The sequence below is a fragment of the Rana temporaria genome, chromosome 1 (genome assembly GCF_905171775.1).
Source record: "Rana temporaria chromosome 1, aRanTem1.1, whole genome shotgun sequence".
In the NCBI taxonomy this organism is placed as follows: domain Eukaryota; kingdom Metazoa; phylum Chordata; class Amphibia; order Anura; family Ranidae; genus Rana; species Rana temporaria.
This window is the reverse complement of record NC_053489.1, coordinates 231,774,874-231,792,553: the sequence shown is the minus strand read 5'-3', so window position 1 is coordinate 231,792,553 and position 17,680 is coordinate 231,774,874. Positions and strand designations below refer to the sequence as shown.

Genomic DNA, 17,680 nt, shown 5'->3' with positions numbered 1-17,680 from the left:
ATATCCTCACTAGAGAGTTTTTCTTTCATCTCTCCTGTCCCAGTGATGGTGATGCTTGAAACAGTAGACCTCTAGAACTGGGACACTATAATATAAAGACTTGTTACTGAGTTATTGGAACTTCGTCAGGTTTTTACTGTTTTATTGTGCAAGTAACAGTTTTTATGTACACTGATAACCACTATCCTTTCTTTCTTAAATATTTTACATTTTAGATTCTGGATTCTGAGCTTTTTGAGCTCATGCATCAAAATGGTGATTACACTCACTTCTACTTCTGTTATCGCTGGTTCCTCCTGGACTTCAAACGAGGTGAGGAATTAACCACTTCGATATCCAACACTTTTACCACACTGTCACGTGAATGACAATTGTGCGGTAATGCAACACTGTACCCAAATAAAAAATGTATATTTCTTTATCATACACCACGGGACACAGAGCCATTAATCATTACATAATGGGTTGTATGGACACCAGAGGTGATTGGACACTGGCAGAACCAATCAGAGACAGTTTCCCTCCATATAGCCCCTCCCATCAGGGGAGCACCTCAGTTTTTCCGCCATTGTCTAAGGATTGGACGCATGGCAAAGTGCGAAGGAAAGCTCAAGCAATCCCTGCTTAGGGACAGAAGAGCTAGACCATCTGATCCATCCAGGACGCTAAATTTCAGCCAAAATTGAATGTGAGTCGGGCCTCTCGCAGGAGGCGTCGCCTGTAATGTCTCTCCTTGGAGGACTGGGCTCTGAGGTTCCAGCACTTTCGCTATTGCAGCTAAAAGGCCTGGTCAGAGTCTTTTACAAGGCCCAGGGAAGAGGTATCCTTTAAATAGGAACCCAGGCCCCTGAAGGTTGGCACACAAATCCCGCGGAGATGGGTGAAGATTGGGGTAACCCTGCAGCGGGGATAAGGTAAGGGAAGAGGAGCCTAAGTGTAAGGATTTTTCAGGGAGGTGTATTCTCAAAAACGGCCACCGGAGGGAGTAAAGACTTAAACCTGCTTACCTCAGACCTCACACTTCTGCTGCAGTGCTCTGCTTCCCAGTGCTAGTGGAAGACAAAGGGGGGAAATTAAAGAGCCCCAAAGTGGGATAGGAGTTCTCCCCATGCCTCCAGGCGACCGCAGCAGCGGTAGTACACACGGACCGGAAACCATGGAAGCGCGCGGGAACACGCACAGGCACGCTAGAACTTTTAAAAGATGGCGCCCAGCAGCAGAAAAGGCCAGCATACAGCAGCTCTCCCTTGGGACACAGCAGCTTGGGGACACGTGAGTTAAGGTGGTTGGTTGGCACTGCTAAAGAGAGACACCTACCCTTTGTATTGAACCTGTGTGTTTAAGTTGCATACTGTTATGTAGATTGCTAAACTGAGCACAGTAGTATATGCATATTGGTACCTCGGCTTGTTGCTTTGAAAATGTCTTTCCTTAAGAAAGGTTCAGGGACTAGAAATAAAAAGTCAGCACCGCCGGAGAAAGGGGGTTCTTCCCCCGCCTGTTCGGTACCATTTTCCCCTGTAAGCCTTGATTTGCCTATACAGGAGGATCCTTTGCCACTTTCAGGAGTCTCTCCAGTGGCACCTGGGCCTGCTTATGTCACTGAAGACACTTTTACGGCAGCCATGGAAAAATTAGAGGAAAAGATTGCGATCTTAATTGCTAAGTCCTCTCAAAGGGACAACAAGCAAAGTAGATCTCCTTCATCAGCGATGGATCCTCTATCAGAGAGATCTGAAGAGGAGAAGGAGGAAGAATCTGCAGAGGACAGAGATGAGGAGTCGGACGGCTCAGGGGTATCAGAGGAGCCTTTTTCTGCCTCCTAGATGCTGAGATTGCAGGTGCAATGCTATGCTGAAGCGGTACGCACTTCATTCAGACTTCCCCCTTCGGAGTCGGAATTACCTGTCTCCTCCCTAGGGTCACTAAAATCTCTGTAGATATAGGGCTCTTTTCCAGTTCATCCGCTCTTAAAGAAGCTTATTTACGCAGACTGGTTACACCCAGACAAGCGTTTTTCTCCGCCAAAGAAACTTGAGATTCTTTATCCCATGGAGGAAGAGTTTATCAAGAAGTGGCGTTTACCTGCGGTAGACGCAGCCATATCTTGTGTAAACAAGAACCTGACTTGTCCAGTGGATGACATACAGGTGTTTAAAGACCCTTCAGAAAAAAATGGAATCCTTATTGAAATCCTCCTTCATGTTGGCAGGTGCAGTGGCTCAACCTGCAGTAGCCGCAGTGGGCATGTGCCAGGTCCTCAAGGACCAGGTAAAGGAAGGGCTTAAGTAGATGTCTCCAGAACAGGCAAGGTTGTGGGAAAATGTTCCCAAGGCCTTGTGTTTTACTATAGATGCTATGAGAGACTCGATCCAGCAAGCATCTCGTTTGGCACTCCAGTTGGTGCATATAGAGTTCTTTGGTTAAAGCATTGGTCTGCGGAAGTACCATGCAAGAAGCTTCTAGCAAGTTTCCCTTTTCATGGGGAACGCCTCTTTGGGGAGGACTTGGAGAAATATATCCAAAAGATTTCCAGCGGGAAGTCTACGTTGTTACCAGAGAAGAAGAAAAACAAGCGACCTTGTTTTAAACGTTCTCTGTTCCCGGCTGCTGGTAATGCTATCTCCAGCCAGTGGCGACGGCATCTTCAGCCAGCCGGAAAGGCCAAGGAAGAGCAGCCTCAGAGAGGCAAGAAACAGTGGGGTTTTAAGGCCAGCAAGCAGAACCCCAAAACCTCACCATGAAGAGGCACCCCCGCTCGGCAGAGTGGGGGGATGGCTTCGGCAGTTTTCTGCGGTATTCAAGACAGATCGGTGAAAACCACAGTATCCCTAGGGTACAAGCTGGAGTTCAGAGAAATCCCATCTTCACAGTTCCGAAGTTCAGGCCTCTCCAACGATCCTCTAAAAAGAGCAACCTTTTTCAAGGGATTGGATCACTTGCTGTCCCAAGGGGTGATCACAGAGGTACCCTTAAGGGAGCAAGGTTCAGGTTTTTATTCAAACCTCTTTGTGATCCCAAAACCAAACGGAGACGTCAGACCTATTCTGGATCTAAGATCTCTAAATCAGTTTCTGAACATTCGCCATTTCCAAATGGCAACTATTCGTTCAGTAGTCGCCACCCTACTAGGCGGAGAAATTATGGCGTCAATAGACATCAAGGATGCCTTTTTACTTTTTACCTATCCATCCCGCTCACCAGAGATTCTTAAGGTTTGCAGTAGAGCATCGCCACTTCCAATTTGTAGCCCTGCCCTTCGGGGTAGCCACCGCACCCCAAGTGTTTACAAAGGTACTAGCCTCTCTGCTAGCAAATCTCAGAGCACAGGGCATAGTGATAACAGCCTATCTGGACGATCTACTGGTGATCAATCAGTGGCAGGGTTAAATCACGCGGTATCCACTACAATAGGATACCTAGAGAGATTAGGATGGATAGTAAACTTACAAAAATCCTCGCTACAAGCCCAAAGAAGGGTAAAGTATCTAGGCATGATCATAGATACAGTCCAAAGCCGTGTGTTTTTTTAATCAGAGTCAAAGATCAAATCATTAAGGGATCTGATCCACAAGGTGATGGCAAAGAAAAAGCCATCCATTCTTCTTTGTATGAGGCTATTGGGAAAGATGGTGGCCTCTTTCGAGGCTGTCCCTTATGCCCAGTTTCATTCGAGACTGCTTCAAGCCGATATATTAATGGCCTGGAACAGGAAGATCCAAGCTCTGGATTTACCCATGCACCTGTCTTCACAAGCGCACCGGGACTTCAGTTGGTGGTCCAAGAACTTACAGAAGGGAAAATCTTTTCACCCAATCACCTGGAAGGTGGTGTCAACAGATGCCAGCCTAACAGGCTGGGGAGCTGTATTGGAAGAGGCGTCAGCCCAGGGAATCTGGACCAAAGCCGAAAGAAGCTTACCTATCAACCTCCTGGAGTTGCGGGCAGTAAATTGGGCCCTCAGAACTTGGACAAGCAGGCTTACAGGGCCACCCTGTTTGGATTCAGTCCGACAATGCTACAGCAGTGGCTTACATCAATCACCAAGAAGGCACCCGCAGCCAGGGCGCCCAGAAGGAAGTGAATTGCATCTTGAGATGGGCAGAAAGACATATTCCTTGCCTTTCGACAATTTTTATTCCAGGGGTAGAGAACTGGCAAGCAGACTATTTGAGTCACCAGCGGTTATCACCAGGAGAGTGGTCTCTCCACCCCGAAATCTTTCAGGCCATTTGCCAGAAATGGGGGACCCTGGATGTAGATCTATTAGCATCCAGGTTCAACAGGAAGTTGGACAATTTTGTATTCAGGACAAAAGATCCTCTGGCTTACAGATTAGAGGCACTGGTAATGCCATGGAATCAGTTTTCACTGATTTATGGCTTTCCACCAATTCCTCTTCTACAAAGACTGATTTGCAGGATCAACAGGGAACGAATTCCTGTAATCTCTAGATTGGCCCAGAAGACCCTGGTACGCCGAGATCATAAAGATGGCAGTAGGAACGGCGTGGAAGCTTCCGCTTCGTCACGATCTGTTATCACGAGGTCCAGTGTTCCACCCTTCCTTACAAGGGCTAAATTTGACGGCTTAGCTGCTGAGACCGACATTCTAAAGAAGAGAGGGCTCTCAGGACCAGTACTTTCTACGATTATTAATGCCAGAAAACCAGCTTCCAGACAGATCTACTATAAAGTGTGGAAGTCATATGTTTCATGGTGTGAAACTAATAGATGGAACCCTCAGAGATATGACATAAGTAGGATTCTTGCCTTTTGCCAGCTAGGATTGGATATGAAATTAGCCCTTAAGACTATTAAGGGTCAAATATCAGCTCTGTCGGTCCTCTTTCAAAGACCTCTGGCATCTCATTCCCTGGTGAGGGCTTTCATTCAGGGGGTACTACGGATCAATCCTCCAGTTAAATCTCCCTTATGTCCATGAGATCTGAATTTATTATTGTCAGTGTTGCAGAAGCAACCCTTGGAACCTATTCGCCAGATTCCGCTGATTCTTTTAAGCAGGAAATTGGCGTTTCTGATTGCTATCTCTTCGGCGAGAAGAGTATCGGAATTAGCAGCTCTTGCTTGTAAAGAGCCTTATCTAGTTTGTCATAAAGACAAAATTTCACTACAACCCCAACCTGCTTTCTTACCTAAGGTGGTGTTGGCTTCTTTGTCCTACCTTCTTTCTTTCCGAATCCGCAGACAGCGGAGGAAAAATTGTTACACTCTCTAGATCTTGTGAGAGCTGTGAAGGTGTATCTGCAGGCGACCGCTCAGATACGCAAGACAAATATTTTGTTCATTTTGCCAGATGGTCCCAAGAAGGGACAAGTGGCGTCAAGATCCACTATCTCCAGGTGCATTAGACAGACTATTTTTCAAGCCTATAGTTTAAAGAATAAGACTCCTCCTTTTTCTGTTAAGGCACACTCAACCAGGGCAATAAGTGCTTCATGGGCAGTGCACCACTAGGCTTCGGTGACTCAGATCTGTAAGACTGCAACTTGGTCATCAGTCCACACATTCTCTAAATTTTATCAGATAGATGTGAGGGCACGTGAGGATGCCGCCTTTGGGCAAAGTGTACTGCAGGCGACAGTATAGAGCTTCTAGTCCCTGGCGGTTTTGCTTGATCTGTGTCTCCTCCCCTTCATATAGAGCATTGCTCTGGGACATCCCATTATGTAATGATTAATGGCTCTGTGTCCTGTGGTGTACGATAAAGAAAACAGGATTTTTATAACAGCTTACCTGTAAAATCCTTTTCTTGGAGTACACCACGGGACACAGAGGTCCCCCCTTCTTGTGGGAATCCTTATTGCTTTGCTACAAAACTGAGGTGCTCCCTTGATGGGAGGGGCTATATGGAGGGAAACTGTCTCTGATTGGTTGTGCCAGTGTCCAATCACCTCTGGTGTCCATACAACCCATTATGTAATGATTAATGTCTCTGTGTCCAGTGGTGTACTCCAAGAAAAGGATTTTACAGGTAAGCTGTTATAAAAATCCTGTTTTTTTCCCCCACATAGATCTTTCTTTTGGTGGTATTTATTCACCACTGGGGTGTTTATTTTTTACTAAATGAAAAAAGGATGAGATAAAAAAAAGGTTTTCCTATGTCATAAAATTTCACAATTAAATAATCTTTCTTCATAATTTTAGGTCAAACTGTATTCTGGTGAAAATAATCCAAATCAGTGTATATTATTTAGTCTGTAGGAAAGTTATAGAGCCCACAAACTATGGTATATATACAGTGCCTTGAAAAGTATTCATACCCCTTGAAATTTTCTACATTTTGTCACGTTACAATCAAAATTGTAAATGTATTTTATTGGGATTGTATGTGATACACCAACACAAAGTGGCACATAATTGTGAAGTTGAGGGGGAATTAAATTTTTTTATTTTTTTACAAATGTCTGAAAAGTGTGGTGTGTATTTGTATTCAGCCCCCCTGAGTCAATACTTTGTAGAAACACCTTTCGCTACAAATCTGTTTGGGTATGTTTAACCAGTTTGCACATCTAGAGAGAGACATTTTTGCCCATTCTTCTTTGCAAAATAGCTCAAGCTCTGTCAGATTGGATGGAGAGCATCTGTGAACAGCAATTTTAAAGTCTTGCCACAGATTCTTTAATGGATTTAGGTCTGCACTTTGAATGGGCCATTCTAACACATGAATATGCTTTGATCTAAACCATTCCATTGTAGTTCTGGCTGTATGTTTAGGGTCGTTGTCCTGCTGGAAGGAGAACCTCAATCCCAGTCTTAAATCTTTTGCAGACTCTGAACATGTTTTCTTCTAAGCTTGACCTATATTTGGCTCCATCCATCTTACCATAAACTCTGGCCAGCTTCCCTGTCCCTGCTCAAAAAAAGCATCCCCACAACATGATTCTGCCACCACCATGTTTCATGGTAGGGATGGTGTGTTCAGGGTGAAGTGCAGTGTTAGTTTTCCACCACACATAGCGTTTTGCTTTTAGGCAAAAGTTAAATTTTGGTCTCATCTGACCAGAGCACTTTCTTTCACATGTTTGCTGTGTCCCCCACATGGTTTCTCGCAAACTGCAAACAGGACTTCTTTAGGCTTTCTTCAACAATGGCTTTCTTGCCATTCTTCTATAAAGGCCAGATTTGTGCACGACTAATAGTTATCCTGTGGATAAATTCTCCCAGCTGAGCTGTGGATCTCTGCAGCTCCTCCAGAGTTACCATGGCCCTCTTGGCTGATTCTCTGATTAATGCTCTCCTTACCCGGCCTGTCAGTTTAGGTGGACGTCCATGTCTTGGTAGGTTTCCATTTTCAGATGATGGATTAAACAGTGCTCTGGGACATGTTCAAAGCTTGTGATTTTTTTTTAACCTAACCAAACTTTAAACGTCTCCACAAATGTATCTCTAAACCTGTCTGTTGTGTTCCTTGGCATCCATGATGCTGTTTTTTCACTAAGGTTCTCTAACAAACCTCTGAGGGCTTCACAGAACAGTTGTATGTATACTGAGATTAAATTACACACAGGTGGACTCTATTTACTAATTTGTGACTTCTGAAAGCAACTGGTTCCACTAGATTTTAGTTAGGGGTATCAGAGTATATTTATTTGTAAAAAAAATGAAAACATTTATAATTTTCCTGTCACTTCACAATTATGTGCCCTCTTTGTGTTGGTCTATCACATGAAATCCCAATAAAATACATTAACGTTTTTGGTGGTAACATTACAAAATTTAGAACATTTCAAGGGTTATGAATAATTTTTTAAGGCACTGTACTGTAAAAGTGATCAATCATGATGTACTTGATGGCCTATCTCATTTCTTGAGACCTTAAAATGCCAGGACAGTACAAATGACCCCTTTTGCAAAGTAGACAGTCCAAGGTATTTAGTAAGAGGTATGGCGAGTTTTAATTTTGTCTCAATTTTTGGGAAAATTAAGAAATTTCTTTTGTTTGTTTTTTTTCATATTTTTGTTATTTTTTACATACTGTCACCAGTGCAGTACAGTGTCATCATATAACTGGTGTGGTGGTGATCAGGGACACTGGTAAACGTATGTAAAAAAAATGTTTTCTGTTTTTGTTTTTTTACATACTGTAACCAGAGCAGTACAGTGTGTATTCAGTGTGTTATGTTGCGATTAGCTGTGATTTGCCACAGATAATCACATGGTACAGATGGGCTGTGATTGGCCTGTCTGTACCATTGCCCATTTCTGTTGGTGGAGCTGAGTACACATAGATCACCCACTGTTGTATACTACTAGAAAAGTAGGGTACAGTTTAGCTAACGCTGCGGTAGGAATAAGGTTGGGGTGAAGGAGGGGTAGCAGAAGGAGGATGGTCTAAATAGTTAGCTATTGCACTGTAAATTTTGCCTTGCATCCTTCACTAAACTCTGTGTTTTTAAATATATGTATACTACAAGGCATCTAAGAAGAGCATTATGAAACAGTTGTTTTATGTAAATATCAAATACAACTCTAACAGTCTTCATAATGTTAAGTATACAGACCTCATTATTAAAAAGTTCAGATGAAGATTTACAGACGCTGCACCTAAAGATGTGCAGTAATATTCACAGCAACCAGAAAGTTTTCAAAATAAAACATCTGTTTTGGATCGATAACTTGTCCACCTTGTGGGCCAGTTTTTTAAGAAGTAGAAATGTCTTTTGGCATTTCATTTTGGTAAAGATCAGTAAGAATTGCTATAATAGAGAGAAGTGTGACTTCATTTTCTTCTACGATCAATAAGTGGGATACAAAAGAAAAAAAGAATTGCTGCTAGCTTTACAATAGACTGCAGGAATGGAAATTTGGCATGATCCTGGTGAACAAAATTATCAGTGACTGTTCTTCCCTCTGAACTCTGATCTCTAGCTGAAGACTATTTTAGAATATCAAGTGATAGATATTGCTGATATGTCTGTATTTATTGTGAGCCCTTTATGGCTGGGTAAACCCATAAACCACCATGGGTAGGAAGAAAGGGGGCTTTGTCAGTTTGCACAATGACAGTGATTTCCAGTATTTTATGAGGCTTCTATCTTTTCATTTAACAGAATTGGTATATGATGACGTGTTCTCGGTATGGGAAACCATCTGGGCTGCAAAGCAGGTGTCCTCTTCTCACTTTGTGCTCTTCATTGCTTTGGCTTTGGTAGAAGTGTATCGTGATATAATTCTGGAAAACAATATGGACTTTACAGATATAATAAAGTTCTTTAATGGTAAGTCAGCTTCACAAGCTATTCAATGTATACCTTGAGCCACAGGTATAGGTACTGAATTAATTAAAGCTGATAGCAATTTCCCTCTTTTATAATTGTTCATTGAGGGACACAGCTTAAAGTGGTTCTAAACATTTTTCCCTTAATGCATTCCTGAGTGCTCACTCGATCTCAAGCTGTGCCCATCTGTACCGGATTTGTCTTCTCTCCCCACTCTCACAAGCTTTGCTGAGCCAATCGCTCCCAGTGCTGGTCGTCAAATCCTGTAACGAAGGAGTGGGGGAGCAGGGTTGAACCGTGCTGGGCTATCTGTGTGTATGGACCCAGGCAGTGCGGCTCAGGATCGATCTGTATTAGTGTCCCCATAGCAAGCAGCTTGCTAAGGGGGCAGTCAGAAGAGAGGAGCCAGGAGTGATGCAAAATAGCTTAAAATGTTTGCCTCCACTTCAGTCTCTGCCTCTCACAGCTCCCACACACAGCTCTGTAGCGTCGTCCTATGTAGACTGCGGAGTATGTGCACATGCGCAGGAGTGACATGGGGCCATGAGCGTGCTCTGCTTCTTCACAGAACACGCTCTGCCACTCCTGTGCTTGCACTTTAATCTCCCCTGGTGCGAGGCTCATCCTCGCAATGCTGGCTGACCAGGGGGGTGTAGTGGTGGGCAGAGGAGTCCTCAGACATCACAACTTTATCCACCGAGCGTCGGACAGCAGATCCGCCCACAGATTCAGGAATATTGCAGGGCTCCACTAAGCGAAAGGGGTGAATTATGAAAAGTAAGGATACATGCAGGAGGCATGTATATGCTTCTAGATATGCCCTATGTTATTAAATTACGAATGATGACACTGGGTTTTACATCCACTTTAAGCAAATTGGCATCATGATTAGTCGCAGATCAGACTGAATCTCAGCAAAGTCTTTGCGACCTGTGTATCTAAAATCCTGGACAGCCATGTGTAAACCTTTGCAAAGTTCAAAGATGGATTTATTACTGAAGATGAGACCGCTTTCCATGAAGCTTTGCCTCTTTAGCTGCAGCCCACTCTCATCCAAAATCCTTCAAATTACACAGGGCACGTGGTATTTTTAAGCTTCCATGAGATTAGGGGGGGATCTAACATTACACACTCCCACAGCAGAGAGCATAGTATAATCTGAGACCTGAGTGGAGGGAATGGACACCCCCAACAAGCATCAATGGGAAATATGCACATTGTCATCCCAATGTAGCGCCCAATCTCCTCCTATTTCTATGTGCTTTTGGGGGGGGTTCTTGTCACCATGGATTGCCTTGTGTTGAAGAAAACTGCCAGAAGTGACACATGCAGATTGCAGAAGGAGAGAGCAGCCAGGTTCCACACTTGGTGCTATGGATTGAGATATACTATATGAGGATGTACTTTGTTCATTTTCCAGTGAAGTGAACAACCTCAGATGGTACACAGGGATGAAACAAATCTCCCTACATAGGTTTTACATGTATATATGCTGTCTTCACAAATATATACCGTTTAGAAAGTTCAGATCGTGTTAGGAAATTGTCTCTTCCTGTTTAACACAGAGTGTGATGTCTGAGCATACAGCCAAGATAGCTAAAATTACTAATTGGAGGAAAAGCACACACCCCCTCTCCTCATAAGAAGAGACTCTCAGATGTGTTTTGTAACAGGGCCAGCACTCTGCTAATCTCCAGAAATTTCAGGCTGCTTTTACCTGATGTGTCTGAGAATTTGTCAGGAGAAAGCTATGGGACTTAGCTCTTTGAAGAGAGATAACAAAATACTGCAGATATAAGTGCCGGCTCAAATTTCATGAATTGGGTTTACATCCACTTTAAGTAACACTTTAATTGGACACACATGTCCAGATAATTTTATTTTGATACATGTATGTTTGTTTTTTTGTGTATTTAAAAGTTGGGTGAAGGGACTTTATATTATTTATCTTTATGTGACTTTTTGGTTAAATAACTATACCTGGGTACACATTTATTTTATGCTTCACTTATCACATATAAAAGTTGATTTGTGACACATACTAAATTTGTAATTGGCTTTGCCCTAATATATTCCTTTGAACTTGCTTCCAAAAAGTGACCTTACTAATGACTATCTCGTAGGCTCAGAAGGTGTTGGAATTGGCCGCACTATGGTGCAGAGAACCTCATTTGATCTTATACATTGATGGGGTTTTGTCCTGTGACTACAGATTTCTCTTTTACTTAAGGTGGTCTCTGCCTTTCATCTAAATGAAACCAAACCAGACAAACAAAATGACCCTCTATGAATGAAAATATGGGCATCACTAAAAATACAGTCAATATGTATGTTTAAAAGTTTATTAAAATAGTGACTCAATAAGAGTCCAACCCAGATTAAGGTCCATGAGATGAAATCACCAAAAATTTTAGAGACAAAGGAACAATGCTACAACAAATGTATAGTGTACATGCATAATATATCAAAATCCCTACTTCTCTGAGGAGTGTTTAATCTAAATAAAGACATTGTCCTCTTCTTCTTGTGTTTTAGCCCAATTAATCCTAAGGAAGTTGCCCTCCATTACCTAGATGTTGTGATGGTGGTACCTTTAGGCTACAGCTTTTTTCTGACAGTTTGATTCCTTATTTGTTATTCTGGAAAGTACACATTAGATTTCCCTTGCTTCCAGTTTTGTTAAGACTCTTTCTGGACTTTTTTTTCATTATCAGGCTCTGGTCTGATAATGTTACAATGTGGTTCTATCCATACTGCCTCTAACTTCTATTGAATGGATATTGCTGCAAATATTAGTCACAGATTTCTGAAAGCAGTTATGCAATACCTTTGCCCCGTGTGCCTTCACACTGTTTCATTTCTAAGATTGACTTCTTCTGTTGTTGAGGCTTGTTGGGCCAGGCTTAGTTTGCCTATTTTTTGTTTTTTCTTGCTTTGTGTGCACTCCGCAGTTTTTTTCTGGATCAGTTTTGGACATTACTTGGTATCTTAATATCAAGCTATGCCCCTTGGTAAAGCAAATATATTTGTTTTACTCTACTCCTCATCAAATCCTTTTCTTGGAATCCAATAAATTATTTTTATTTTTTTCAGTTTTACCAGACAAGAAATAAGAGTAAAACTCTCAGGCCTCGTACACACGACCGAGGAACTCGGCGGGCGAAACACAGTTTTCCTCGTCGAGTTCTTGTTAGGCTTGTCGAGGAACTCGACGTGCCAATTTTCTCCATTCCTGTCAAGGAAAAAGAGAACTTGCTCTCTTTTTGGCTCGACGAGTTCCCACGGCAGTTTCCTCGATGAAAAATGTACACACGACCAGTTTCCTCGGCAAAAAAACTCTCCCACCAAGTTTCTTGATGGATTCTGCCGAGGAAACTGGTCATGTGTACGAGGCCTAACAGCAGCACAGACGGTATAATATGGGTAGGCTAGAAATCCTCTGAACTTTTTATTTTTGTCTTGGTCTCTCACTTCCTGTCTAGTGAAACTGTTGCCACTGTGACAGTAAAGAAGGGAAGAATCATGTATTAATCACCAGTTAGCAATAAAACCTGACTGGGGTTTATATCGTTCCATACCCTATCCAATTGCAATATACTGTACATGGGACTTTCAGGGGAGGAGACACAGGAAAGGGGGGCAAGTTGTGAAAGATGATTACATGGTAAACCAAAAATGGAGAAAAAACAGCGCTTATGAAAAAGTTTTCTTTAATAAGTATTCAAAATCACAATAATATTGACAATAAACTAGTGTTCTGAAATAAGATATGTAGTGATCTATATGCTATCAAATAATAAAGGAAGCAGATATCACCACAAACTGTATATACTAACCTGTGCTAAATGCATAAATAACTATATATAACCCCTCAGTAGTGCAGCACTACCATGTAATAACAAATCAATAATACTAAATCAGTATATCCCAATCAACTATATAATTGCATACCAATAATCCATACTCATACAAAAGTTGTGATCTAATAGATAATCAAAAAAAGTCCATATAGAATAAAAATTAATGTAGTAGAAAGTTCATACAAAAATCCCATACACCATCCAGTGAATGTGCAGTCCCAAAAAGTATAGGAATCTTTTCCCACAAAATGCTCTTCATATTAAATACAACACTGTGCCCTCCTCTCACCTTCTCTGCAGGACTTCATTATGCTAAAGGTGGTCTAATGTGCTTTATTATTACAGGGACACTGCTCCACTCAATGCCTTGATCATCAACTCCTCAGTGCTAGAAGATACATTTGGGAAGCAAGAAATACGCCCAATAATGTAGCTCGCACATCCAGTTTATTTGTAGAATTAAAATACAACCACATGTCAGAAAACAACAAACAGCATATCTCGTTATCCTCATACATATGGTGTCCAAACTCTGCCCCCATGTGATGACCTCACCGACCACCTGGCACATTGCACCCAATCAGTTCTTTTTTTAAAGGAGCTGCACATATTCTTTGCAAACTTGCACCCTCCCCCCACCCCACCAAGAGATGTTGGCTGCTACAGAGGGGGCAATCATGGTGTCTGGGACTCCGGCACCTCACAAGAGATTTAGGGCACTTGACCAAGTGTCCACACTAGTGCCTCCCCACCAGGCAGGTTCATGGAGCCAAGTGGCAGAACTTTTTTTTAGGAAAGATGTGTGTTCCTGTGTGATTCACGTGTAATCTGTGTGCTGTGCGATTTCAGACCATTCATTTGAATGGGCTGAAACTGTGCTGGTCTGCATCAAGAGTTGTGCATGCACTACTTTACGAAACACACAGCAACTGGATCACATGGTACTTTTGATCATACAATCTGGTGCAGGCAAACATACTGCATTTGTGACCTGCATTTGGAGAGTCATTAAGTTGACATTCACTGCATATCACAACTGCAATGCATTTTGATTGCGGTGTGGGAAATGCACATGCGGGTTTCCCGCACTGCGTTCTGGTGTAAACTGGCACTTTGTTCGTATCTCAGAAAGGTCCCACCAAAACTGGGACAGTAGGGAAGTATGGATTTGTATTGGAAGGGGAGAGGATTTGTGGGGAGGGTTTACTGGGAACAGGGATTTTGGTGGGAGGATTTGTGACAGTGACAGAAGACGGTAGAGGACTTGTGCTGGTGTGGGGGGATGCACATTTGCCTGACACAAATCAAAACTCCTTGCGCTGGCCCTGACTGTATATGGTTTATTTTCTCTATTTCAGAAATGGCAGAGAGGCACAACATAAAGCATATCCTGAAGCTTGCTCGGGATCTGGTGTACAAGGTGCAGACACTGATAGAGAACAAGTAAATGGGCATCACTGCGAGAAGCACAGCCACATTCACCGCACCAGAAAACTTCCAACGCCATGGAGCCCTGGAAATAATTTCTCAGCAATGAAATCAGGTCTCAAAAGAAGCTAAAGGGTTATAAAATATCTAATCAGCCAGTTTATTTACTTAAGTAAGTGCCAGAAACTGAAGCCAGTTTTAGTAGCAGAGGAAATGGCTACTACAAGAATGAATTTCCCATGTTTTTCATTGTTTAACTTTTTTTTTTTCATTTGACCTTGTGAGTTTATTGTTAAACCAAAGACCTTAACACACAATTGCTCCTCTTGCAGATTTCCGATTCTGTTTGTAGACATTGGTGAGTTTCAGCTTTCTGATCCTTCCTAGAGCTTTCTGTTGATGAACAGTACACATTCATAAGGAGGGATTGATAATGGCCATAGTTAGAAAACATTAGCACAAATAGAGCACTCTGATGTATTAGTTCTTTGTAAAGATATTTCCGATATAACGTGAGTTCACTTTCTGCACACAACCAGCTGCTAATTTCTGTATGTTACTCCCCACAAGGGTTCCCCGTGTTGTCCTTCTGGAGGGCCAACATGTACACTTTCAGATTTTATTACTCTTAGTATTTCTAGCTGGCTACACAGCTTTATCACTGCAGGGAAGCTTTATAGGCACAATCAAATGTTTAAAAGGGGGGAATTACAGTGTATACTGAATATATTTATTTTTCTTGAAACTTCCATTTTACATTTTTTATTTTGATAGAGATAGATAAAGTATGAGAATAATTTTTCGTCGCTAACACTGAAAATAGAGGCATTAGTTGTGATAGGCTTAGATTTACGCAGAGGTAAAACCACAAGCACTCTGCAAATCTCAGCTCTAAAATAAACTTTTGCAGTATTTTTGTGTTCTTGCGTGCAGATCAGTGGGAAGGGAGTAGTTATGTCACAATACAAGAGGGTAGCATTGTTCACGTTTGCAGGGAACATAGTAAACTTGATCTTTTCCCACCTTTTCCTGTTTATATTAGCTGAAGCATGCCATAACAAAGCAACATTATTTTAATTTGGCTTTCATGCATTGTAATGTTATGCAGTCATTTTTTTTTCAATGTTGGATCAGTACTAGCAGCTTATATCATTGACCATCTCTAAGGTACTGTGTTTTAGGATGTCTGTAATTGAGGTCTCCAGGCTACCCATGAAGGCAGAGGCTCACTCTAAATATTGGCTTTTAAATTTAGTTTAAATTAAGGAGACAGCAGCAAGTAAAAGGAGCACTTACTGTAAATGTGTGCTGCATTAAATTCCATGCAATTCTGACAGGAGTCAAGACGATTCAGTCCACCAGCAACTTTAATATTCGTTTATGTGGACTTAACCCATCAATCTTAAGTGGCACAGTAATGAATACAATATTGGAGCACATGCATAGGTAGGTTTTTCCTGCCAAATGAAATGTAAAATGCATACTGTTGTGACCATCCCACCTCTGCTGTGCTATATAGCTGCCGAGAGGTCACTCAGAGAAGGAACATTTGTTTCAAATTGTGACTCCATATCACTTGAAATCTTTTAGTGTAAGCTCACTTTCTGAAAAATGCCAAGAACCCCTGCTGTAAATGCTAATAGTTAGAGGATGGACCATATCTTCAGAACACCGGTTGTCAGCACTGTATGTATTAAACTGTTCTATTCCTCATACAGGTAGTTTTTTTGGAGTAAACACAGTTAAAGCTATCGTGGCTCACTCCTATAGAGCAGTTGTTACCGGTCCAGTATATGTTTTTATGTAAAATATGAAACAATGAGTCTAGCTGCCTCTGTCTACAGTATTGATAGCTGTGCCTTGGGACCAGTGAAACACAACATTCACATAGAGTTTATATTTATGTAGTTTCCTTTTTATTGTAGTGCTGCTACTCACATACATTTCAAACCGAATACACTACTTCAGGGTCATGTCAGACGAGATTTTCCTGACAGTTATTTTTTAACTGAGAATCACCTCAATGAAATCCCACATTAGAGTGATATTCCTTGTATTAACTTAGTTTGAAAAAGAAAGGTTAACATACTCTTGTCAGACAGGTAAGCATGCATATTAACTCCCAGGTAAGACCCCTGTGTGGCACTGCCCCTACTCTTCTCCATTTAACATGAAAGAGTGTGCAGAATTCTATTATTAAAATAGTGGGTATAAGTGCTCCATTTCATTGTATAAATAAAAACAATGGTTACTTGTCCATGCCATCAATTAACTGTTCACCAGAAAATATTTTAAAACATTTTAGAACTGCTTACCTCATTTAGTAACAGAGGAACTAGGTTAGAAATTGTACTGAGACTCTTGTAAAAGGGAATTTACACCCTGTTTACTTTTGTCTTCAAAATTCATTGAGAAAGCATAATATCAACCAATCAGCCCCCAACTATAGAACTTGACTATTCACTCCGTTTGTCATCCCTGAGGACTTAAGAACCTGAGTAAACTTGATGAAAAAGTTACTATCTTAAATCTGTATCTTTTTTTTTTTTGGTATTGTTGGCAAGTGGTGTAGTTGCGTTAAAAAAAAAAAAAAATCTCAGCTAGATGATATTTTTTATGAAAAAATACAATAAAGTATGATATTTGGGGATATGGCTTCAGGTCCTACAAAAAAAAGCAACTTTGCATATCCAGTGTTAAAAAATTGCTCTATCATCATATAATAGCTAATTATCTTTGCTGTTTTTGCAAGTACATTTGTGTCCTCAGATATCAGTGTTTTGAATAACTTATAATAAGGGTAAAGAGTATTTATTTATTTATTTATTAACTTTACATTTCTGTGTGTCCTTGTTACAGTTAGTGTGTGTAAATCATTTTATCAGTAAAGGTATCTCTTAAATGTTGCAGACATATCTTGTATATGTGTTCAGAAGAGTCTGTGTGAAGAGATGAAAAACTCATAAAGAGTGCTGTTATTTTTCCAACTTTCTATGAATGGTATGGATCACAAAGCATATACGATATTCAGTGTATTGCCTTTATTCACATGTTATCATTCATCCTAAATGTTTATTTTGTTGCTTCTCCAGTAAAGGTTACCACAGATATTATTATATGTTAATCTAAACCTTCAGTGAGCTGTCTACAG

General features: G+C 41.3%; 1 protein-coding gene across 2 annotated transcripts in view; it reads left to right on the top strand.

Annotated features, from left to right (window-relative positions):
• Positions 1-16,786, top strand: part of SGSM1 (small G protein signaling modulator 1) — a 270,220-nt gene extending 253,434 nt beyond the window's left edge. For both annotated transcript variants that reach the window (XM_040351471.1, XM_040351463.1), the window contains 3 exons: positions 216-312; positions 9,074-9,241; positions 14,460-16,786. In XM_040351471.1, the coding sequence (XP_040207405.1) occupies positions 216-312; positions 9,074-9,241; positions 14,460-14,548 (354 nt within the window). In that variant the 3' untranslated portion in view covers positions 14,549-16,786. The remainder of the gene's footprint in view (positions 1-215; positions 313-9,073; positions 9,242-14,459) is intronic.
• Positions 16,787-17,680: the final 894 nt, after the last annotated feature.